Source organism: Sinocyclocheilus rhinocerous, unplaced genomic scaffold (assembly GCF_001515625.1).
Source record: "Sinocyclocheilus rhinocerous isolate Xijiao unplaced genomic scaffold, SAMN03320098_v1.1 scaffold1206, whole genome shotgun sequence".
Classification (NCBI taxonomy): domain Eukaryota; kingdom Metazoa; phylum Chordata; class Actinopteri; order Cypriniformes; family Cyprinidae; genus Sinocyclocheilus; species Sinocyclocheilus rhinocerous.
The window spans coordinates 226,119-236,232 of NW_015659931.1; the positions used below are offsets into that span (position 1 = coordinate 226,119).

At 34.6% G+C, this 10,114-nt stretch overlaps 1 protein-coding gene across 2 annotated transcripts in view; it reads left to right on the plus strand.

The window, feature by feature from the left end:
- Window positions 1-7,942, plus strand: part of LOC107724522 (SAM pointed domain-containing Ets transcription factor-like) — a 13,817-nt gene extending 5,875 nt beyond the window's left edge. The window contains exons 1-6 of one of the 2 annotated variants that reach the window (XM_016533501.1): window positions 1,877-2,090; window positions 2,378-2,828; window positions 4,588-4,785; window positions 5,730-5,777; window positions 6,950-7,084; window positions 7,725-7,942. In XM_016533501.1, coding sequence (XP_016388987.1) covers window positions 2,384-2,828; window positions 4,588-4,785; window positions 5,730-5,777; window positions 6,950-7,084; window positions 7,725-7,903 — 1,005 coding nt within the window. In that variant the 5' untranslated portion in view covers window positions 1,877-2,090; window positions 2,378-2,383 and the 3' untranslated portion in view covers window positions 7,904-7,942. Of the gene's footprint in view, window positions 1-1,876; window positions 2,091-2,377; window positions 2,829-4,587; window positions 4,786-5,729; window positions 5,778-6,949; window positions 7,085-7,724 lie in introns of those variants that run through there. The other variant, XM_016533500.1, reaches the window with a different exon arrangement.
- The last annotated feature ends 2,172 nt before the right edge of the window (window positions 7,943-10,114 follow it).

A 10,114-nucleotide genomic window follows, 5' to 3' on the forward strand; every position in this document is an offset into this window, starting at 1 on the left:
TTGAAAATGCAAAGATTAATGTTTGTGATTTTAAAACTTTATAAAGTTATTATAGAGGTGAATTTAAAAGGTAATGTAACTGTAACTTTTGAAAGCTTTTAAAAATGAGGGAAAAGTCAACTGAGAGACACAAGGGTTAAGCCATAATAATCCATCCTTTAAAGCCTGAATGAACCTTTTCCTCTGCTATCGCTGGGTGTGGAGCAATCTCACCAGTTTATGAATGACGGCAGTGGTGTGTCCAAACAAACGGAGGTTGTCCGAGAACATGTGGTAGATGGGGAATGTCCTGTAGACATACACTCTAATGACAACAGATTACCGACAAGCACGTCTTACTCTCCATCTGTGCCGTGAACTTTAAATCAAACTATTACGCCCGCATATTTACTTATGAAAAGAGGAGGCTGCCCCACAAATACCCTCACAGGATCTATATATGAAATTTTATGGCTATCAATAAAACATACGAAATCCAACGCAGTGCAAAGAGGAAAATGTCTATGCAGGAAGATCCAGAAATCAGAGATGTGGTTGCTTGCATGAAACTTCTGTCATCATTTACTAATTTACATGCTGTTCCAAACCTGTGTGGCTTATGCAAAACACATTTGATTTTGAAATGATGACCGAAGTGTCATTTTTGGGTGAACTGTCCCTTTAAGACTGGAGACAATTTTAAAAATACTTGTGAACCAGCTGTTTCTGCTTTTACAAATGCAACTATGACATTCGAACACTCAGTGTGTCCAAATTACTGTTGTACTCGCTTGACCAAAGCAGGCTTTGTTCGTTCCGACAGCCTCTCATTGGCTGCCTGTGATGTTCTTCGTGTAATGTGGAGGCCCTGACAAGACCTTCATGATTTATGATGTTCCTTGTTTCTATCACAGGGAATATTTGACAGCTTTCTTGCATTCCTCAGAGTAGTTTCTTAGATGCCCCTAAGACATATTTTAATATTGCACAGCCTTCATTCAAAGAACAACTGATATTTTTAGGAAAGGTTCAGTGTCAGCATCCACAGTGCGTTTGCATGATTGCGGAAAACTTTGCATGGGAAAGAACCACTCAAAAAATATAGTAGTTTATTAATCATTTGATTTAGCTCGTTCATTTTCATTTTAGTTTCATTTAATTTAAGTTCAAGGTTTGCTATGTTAATTTTATTCGATTTTTTAAATTGATTTTTAACATTTATTCATTTGTTTGTTTGTTTAGTTATTTATACATTTATTTCAGTTAGTTGCAAAGACAGTATTTCTAATTTAAATTAGTTTTTCATTTACTATGTATATTTTCTTTAATTTCAGTTGTTTTTTAACAATATTATTAGATATTATTTGCTTTTAATATGTCTAATTAGTTCATTTATAATCTATTTTAGTTTCAGCAATTTTATATTAATAAATCAATAAATTTTATTTAATAAATAAACTAATAATTATATATATCTAATAAACTTATATATTTAAATATTGTAAAATATATACATTTTTCATGTATTATTTATATTTTTACAGCTTTATTTCAATTGCTGAAAAAAAATTTAACATTTAAAATTTTTTAGTTTTAGTTAACAATATCGTCCCTGGTTTATATTGATGTATATCACTATTTTGACAGCTACATGTGTTGATGTGACCCTAACAGCTTGTCGTCTTTGTTCTTTTGCTTGTTTTTCCTGCAATATCTCTTCTCATTTCACTTGAAGGCATATTTCGCTTTTGCAGATGACTGTTTCAAGACCAACTGTTTAAGGAAACTCTTGTTTCCAACTGGCAGTTTAAAAAGACGTTTCTCGAAGGCTATTAGTGCTTCGGAAGCATAATGATCTTCCAGTGAACTTATAACCCGAGCTGCTCTTTCCTTCAAGCAATCTTCCCACCTTTGTGTCTTTACCCTCTGGCCACTGGAGATAGATATCAGCTCCAGCTCCTACATCTGAAGCATCTTTTCCTCTTTGCGATTTGATTAAAAACTCATGCTGACACAGGAGACAGGAGACCGGGGACGGCACCTTGAAAGCAGTCCTCCAAACCGCTGCTCTGCTCCAGTGTCAGTCGCCATTCTGTACAAGTGACCCATGAGTAAGTGACTCAGTCAAATCCAGTTTGCTTCCCCCATGCTGCACTGACTTTCTGCGTTCATTCCCATTCGTCCTGGAAGCCTTAAAAACAGAAACAGCATCACTCAGGCTCAGAGTTTTCTTTGGATAGGATGAGTTGCTTGGCTATGAAGCACCAAAACCTTCAAGAACCAGCAGTTTGCTGAACGTTCTGGTGTACGGCTGCTCTTTTACACACTACATAGTCATACAATTGTGTAATATCAAGGTGTATGGTTTAATAACAACTCTTCTCTTTAATTTCTGCAGGAGATAATGGCCAGTTCCGTCCGAATCCAGTCAGACAGCGCTGTTCTTCAGCCGACTCACTCCACAGGCTTCACCGAGAGCTCGCTGGCCCTTCTTAAGCGAGAAGATGGCTTGGAGATGGTCGACCACAAACCCCGTCTTGACGGCTCGGACCGAGGACATCCGGGACTCTATCTGTCCTGCTTCGACATGCTGTTCACCGAGGACGCCGCCTGGCTGGTGAGGGTGTCGGATTCGTCCACATCCACGGACGTCGGGCCCAGACTGGAGCCGTGTCAGGAGCCGGAGCAGTGCCCTGTGATCGACAGCCCCGGGCTGGGAGCCTCCCCGCTGTCTCCTACTCTGGAGGAACAGGTGGAGGAGAGATCTTTAGAACAGGTGCAAAGCCTGGTAGTGGGAGAAGTTCTGAAGGACATTGAGACCGCTTGTAAACTTCTCAACATCACACCAGGTAATGATTCTTATCATTCCAATTAGGGTGCAAGAAATTAAAATATTGAGAAAATCACCTTTAAAGTTGTCCAAATGAAGTCCTTAGCATTGCATATTACTAATCAAATATTAAGTTTTGATATATTTACAGTAGGAAATTTCCAAAATATCTTCATGGAACATGATCTTTACTTAATATCCTAATGATTTTTGGCATAAAAGAAAAAATCGATCATTTTGACCCATATTGTGACAAATAAACCCATACGACTTAAGACTGGTTTTGTGGTCCAGGGTCACATATATCAAAATATGAATATTATTTAAATTAAATTAATTAACTATTATTTAAACAATTTTTAAAATAATAAAATAGAATGTAATTACATTATTTAAATATTATATATATATATGAAAATATTATTATAATTTAAATTTAATTAATTAACTATTAAAATTATTAAATATGACCTTTTAAGTTATTAAATTAATTTAAAAATATACACATTTTAAACATTAATCAAATATTATTTTAATTAATAAAGATAATAAGATGTTTGAATATTTATATATTTAAGAAATATTAATATAGTTTAAGTAATAAAATACAGTTATTGTATTTTTAAAATAAAATATTACAATACATTTTAATTAATTAAAAGAAAAGAAATACATAAAATATTTATATATTGGTCTTTTTGGTGCAAAATTTTACAAAATATTTTACGCTTTCATTCCATGTATTTAATGTTTAATGTTTATGTTAAATATTCCTCAACTTTAAAGATGTTTAGGCAAAAGATAAGATAAGATTGTACAATCTGAAACTGCAAAATAAGATAAGCAGCTATAGTAATATATAACAAAGATATGATAAAAGTCATGTATTGATGCCAGATACATACAAATAATGTATGTAGACTATATTAAACTGCTATAAATTCAAATTTTGTTTACATTACATTCAGATTATAATTCTATATGCAAATATATCATGCATATTCACATATAGCAGAATGAGATCAATATATTAAGGTCAAATATTTCCGTAAAATACATTCAGAATATCTTCACAAATATATCGCCTATATAGAAAAATACTTGTGACACACTCGTGGCACATCTCGTTCACAGCCTCCGCAGTAAAACACAACATGCTGATATTATCATGACACTTATTCAAATGAACAACTCGCCATTCATCACTCCTGTTCAATGTGAGTGACAGACAGATCTGAGTTATGATTGAGCCGTGCAAACAGTCAGAATGAAACTGTTAGAAAAGGCCTTTGACTCCAGCAGCCCTGAAGGCAGCTGAAAGCACATAGACCAGGATCTGCCTAATCCTCCGGAGTTTCACTAATGTGCTGAGAGCTTTCCTTAAGGACATTCAAACCCCTCCCGTATAATGATGATGAGCAGTCAACATTCAAATACGTCTCGCAGATATTGTTTTGAAATATCTGTGCATCTTAAAATAGCTCATAATTGTCAGCAGCATGTCATATTACAATCGATTTATTGCTTTGTCCGTATTTTACGAGCACGTTCATGCAGTTTGTGGTATCATGCTAAATTTTGCGTCTTTATACAGTCACACCACCTTACGTAAACACCCATCCCCACTGTTTGCTCTTCTGAATGGCGCTCTCCTTCACTAAGACGTTTCAAAACATTTGGAGTCTGTCCAAACAGCTCTGAATCCCAACAGTGTGTTTTGCCAGAGATGGCTGAGCGCTCCAGACTGATCGCTTATCTGATCTGATCTGATCTTTCAGACCCGATGGAGTGGAATTGTGGGAACGTTCAGAAGTGGCTGTTGTGGACGGAGCATCTCTACAGGCTCCCGCAGGTGGGAAAGGCCTTCCAGGACCTGGATGGCAAAGATTTATGCTCCATGAGCGAGGAAGACTTCCGACAGCGTTCGCCTCAGTGCAGCGAAACTTTACACGCACATCTGGATATATGGAAATCAGGTGAAATACAAATAGTCTGATCAGTGTGTGCTGAGTTAGCTAAGCACTTACTACAGTACATGCAGAGGACTGTTTGAATTTAGGGCTGTGCAAGATTCAGAATATAAGAATTCACTCCCTTTCATTTCATCAGTGTGAATTTGAATGGAATTAGCCAAACAGGAAGTTGAATCAGATTTTGAATGGCAGGAAACTCACTAAAATACAATTTAAAAAAATACAGCACAGTGACAGTGTTGTTGTTGTTGTTAACTAAAACTATTCAATATTGTTTAATGAATATTAATTGAAATAATAAAATTAAAATAAAAAAATAAGTTAAAAGGTTAAACTTAAAAAGTTAAAGATTAGAAAGTTGAACTTAAACGTAAAAACATTAAATTAAAATTAGAAATGTTCTTTTGTCAACTAAATGAAGTGTACAAGGACTAAAACTGAAATAAGTTAAAGCTAAATAGAAATATTTTAAAAAGTAATAAAATTCACAACAACACATAACAAAATCACTAAAACGTAAACTAAAAATGTAAATAACATTATGAGAATGTAAAAAAAGCAAAGTCAAAATATTAATAAATACTTTTTGCAATTTTTTTGTGATTAACTTTGACTAATAACACCTATTTATTCTCTTATACTGTATGCACAATGCATTTTAATCTTATTTTTTAATGTTATGATTACAGGTAATTCATAATGAAAAATATTATTTCTTAATTATTTAATTATTAAAAACAACTGTCAGCAGCTATTTTTCACCTTTTATTTAATTCCATTCCATTTTTAATTCTACTTCTTTTTATTCAAATTCACATTTCAATTTTGCATCCTGTCTGAAATTCAGAGATTGTATCATATAAGGCAGCTTTAACTCAGTCCTGTAAGCTGAATGTTTGCATGCATGTGTATTCATGCTGCATTTCTCTCTTTCTTTGTGCATTCAGCTGCTTGGATGAAGGAAAGATGTTCGGGTGGAGAGACCAGGATGAGAGGTACGTCACAGAAACAGCACAGTAAACTACACCGATGATACCAATATACAGAAAAATACCATGGCATTACCTTACAAATAGACCACAGACAGAGAATATACTAGTGAAAGCAAAGGATTGTCATTGTCATGTAATGATTAACCTGTTCAGATCAGATCGATTAATGCCAATAAACAAAAGAGGTTATCGTGAGACATTTTCCATAAAGAATTTTCATTGAAATTTATATCACACAACTTGTACAAGTATTCTGGCAGTGGCATGGTACTGATGCTTACAATATTCATATACCATTTTATTTCCATGGAAGTGTTGGTACTTATTGTACTTCAGTGTATTTCATTATATTTAAATTTTTGTGTAAGTGGAAGTATTACAATTACTAAAAAAAACTGAAAAAGAAATGAAAAATAAAGCTAAATAGAAAAAAATAGAGAAAAATAGAGATGATGATGATGATGATTTAATGTACATTACTAAAGCTTAAACTAAAAATTAAAATTAAAACTGAAAATATAAAAATAAAGCTAGTTCAAAATGTTAATAAATACTCTAATATTATATATAATACTAACACTGGTCCATGATACATGTACATGTTGATTTATATTTTCTTTAAAGGAGACATATTATGCCCCTTTTTACAATATGTAATATAAGCCTCTGGTGTCCCCAGAATGTGTCTGTGAAGTTTCAGCTCAAAATACTCCACATATCATTTATTATATCAATTTGAAAATGCCTATTTTACGGGGTTAATCTTTTTCACGCGTCCTTGGTTGGTAGATGCGCCGAGGACCTGATTATAGCACTTAAAACCTGGAAAAGTCAGATTTTCATGATATGTCACCTTTAAATTACACTTTCACTTCTTCTGTACTGCAAACAAACTGTGTGTCACAAAACAAAACAGAACACTCCCATTATAATCAATGAAGGGATGTGAAATGATTGACAGAACATGCTTGTGTCACGCACTTATAGACCAGACAGTCTTATTAATTTTTGAGTTCTGTCACATGCTTGCAGTCTAGATATAAATGTATTTTTTTATAAAAAAGGATAGCTCTGGCTATGATCTATTCTGACTAAATTCAGTTTTTTTTATTATGGCTTATTACTTGAAATGTAACTATAATGCCGTACGTGTGTGTGTGTGTGTTGTCTCGCAGAAGGTGAAGAGCTGTGGTCTGAAGCGGATTCGTCTTGTTCTGGTCAGCCGATCCATCTGTGGCAGTTCCTCAGAGAACTTCTGCTCAAACCTCACAGTTACGGACGCTGCATCCGCTGGCTGAATAAAGAGAAAGGTGAGGACATGACAGCTCTCCTGCACAATAATGGAAATAATGGATGTCCATGGTCTGTTCAAATTAGGCCACACTTTCCATGATAATTTACACGACAGTTTGCTGAGCTATTTCCAGTACCATGCTGCATTCTTAAAAATAATGGTTCTTGGTATCTGTGGTTCCATGAAAAACCTTTAACATCTATGAAACCTTTCCATTCCACAAAATGGTTCTTTATAGTGGAAAAAGGGTTGTTATTCAATCTATGACAAATGGTTCTAGTAAGAACTGTTTACGGAAAGGTTCTTTGAAGAACCAATGGTTCTTGGTAATGGTTCTTCTATGGAATTGCTGCGAAAACCCATTTTGGAACCTTTATTTTTAAGAGTGACAATGGAAAAAGGTTCTTTAGAGATTATTAAAATGTTCTTCACACTAAGAAAAACAGGGTTCTTTTTAGAACTGTTCACTTAAATGTTCTTTGAGGAACCAGAAATTGTTCTTCAATGGCATTGCTGGGGGAAAAAAAACCCTTGTACAACCTTTTTATGAGTGTACATGTCCAAAAACATGGTAGTACCACTCTGATATTTGGTGTGTTAGTAAAGCAACTTACCTAATGCCATAACGGACGTGTTTTGGATGCGTGTCTTCACAGGGATCTTCAAAATCGAAGATTCGGCTCACGTGGCGCGTCTCTGGGGTTTGAGGAAGAACCGTCCAGCGATGAACTATGACAAACTCAGCCGCTCTATTCGGCAGTACTATAAAAAGGGCATCATCCGCAAGCCAGATGTCTCACAAAGACTCGTCTATCAGTTCGTCCATCCGGTATAGGAGAGATCGTGAACTCAGCCACTGAGAACTGACAAGCCCTCCTACACAGACTATTTCTGGGTTTTGCATGACAGTGAAACCAAGAAAGATGCAAGAAAGTTCCAAGATATAATTGTGCTTGGAAACGTCCAATATGTACTTGCACTCTTTTAAAAACTCCTGTGTGTCTGTTAAAATGTAGTATCAGCTTTGCACTGCTACTTTCTGTTACTTTAAGAAAAGCCTGTCAAATAAATGATGATGTTTAACAGAAGCACTAAGAGAGATTTAGTAGATATTCTTTGAAGTATGTTACAGGTTACTCGCAATGTCTGCCTGTCAGCGTGTGAATCCTGCCAGCGTGTCTCTGAGCAAACCTTGGTTTCCCTGACCATGATTTGCAGTGGAATGACTCGAGTTTGCGTTAATCTCTGGCTGCCACCCAACAAACATCCCCTTTTTTCTGGCTTGTGATTAATTGCACTGCAAACCTTTCAAGTCTGCCCATGTGAACTTTCTCCACGTTCTTCAGTAATCGGCCACCTTTGCACGCTCCTCCCTGCTCACGTCACATTTCACACTGATGCAAACGAGGGCTTATAGTGGCCCGTGAATTTTCATACACTGCATTTGTCACGTGTGTTGTAACAGTTAATTGACAGGTTTAAGTCAGGAAGTCCGAGTTTAGGAGAGAAAGTCATTTGGAGCCTGAGAGAGGTTTGGTTTCTATTGTGGCTCTTGTATTTTGTTAAATCTCTATTGTGAAGTCTAATCTAGAAGAGTCACTGGATAACAGTTGTTTTCACTAATGCCGGCATTACAAAATATTATCTGTACTTATACAGTTATATCAAAGCTGAGAGGTAATTTTTCATGTTCATTCAGTTGTTGTTCCTAATGCATTTCTTTATTAAATATTCTTTTTTTCATCCTGTTGTGTTGTGGATCATTCACTTGATCTTTTACAATCATACAATCATTTTAACTCTATAGAATAGTAACACCAAATTTTTTGGACATGGAACTATAGTAGAATTTCGCATGGTATTACCATAGAATCTATCACTGTACCATGGTACATATGTTGTAAAAGTGTATGGGAGAATCTCAAAAAAAAAAAAAAAATTTTTTTTTAAATGCCCCTATTATGGGTAATGAAAGGTTCATATTTTGGTTTTGGGAGTCCCCAACAAAAGGTTGACATGCATGCAAGGTCAAAAAACACTTTCATTGTCTTATAATATGCATTTATTTTTACCTTACTTGCTCAACGACTCCCAAACGATTCGCTCAACTATTCATTTTTCCAAACCCCCTTCTTTGCATGACGCTAATCTGCGGTGATTGGTCTCAGTTTAATTTCATTATGTCTGTAATGCCTGATAAAGCAGGTTTGTGAGTGCAGTGCTGCTTTGTGTACAGTGTTACCGGGGAAACCGCTATTTTTTATTTTCATTCTGACCAACGCGAAAAGACCAACAAGTGGGCGGGCAATATGCTAATGTTTCATGTTGACCTCAACATGAAACGGCTTGGGATTCGTTTTAAAAAGGACTCCTTTCAATGATTCAGAGTCGACTCTTTCTTTTGAGAGACAATAACTTTATACACGGTGCACTTTCAGATTTAACACTTTGCAGTATGTTTTCATTCACTTAGAGCTGTGTTACACACTGCATGAAAGGTAATTTAAAAAAATCCATAATAGGGGCACTTTAAGATATAAAATAATGTTTATTTTGCAATATTTTTTGACTTCCATGACAATTAATACTCCATCCAAATTCTTAATACCATGATTTTTTTGCTTTGAGATGCAAATAAAATTAAGATTTTTATTAAATATTATATAATGTATTATTATATATTACATATATAATTTCATTTTCTTCTAATATGACTTATTTTGAGTTTGTTACATTTGAGATTTTTCTGCTGAGATGTAAATACAATTAAGACAATTCTCAGACTAAATATTATACATACATTTATTCAATGTATACAATTTACATACAATTTCATCATTTCAATATTTTTATTCTAACAATACCTTTTTTGTATTTTTATGAATAATTATATTTTTTATGAAAAATATCAATTAATAAAATCTAAAAAGCTTCATTTTCTTTAAGAAAAATATTACTTCTTATTTTTCTAGCTATCAATTTTGAGGCGAAATATGACGATTTCCTCTAGATTATTGGACACTATAATCAGACTAGTAAAGGACTT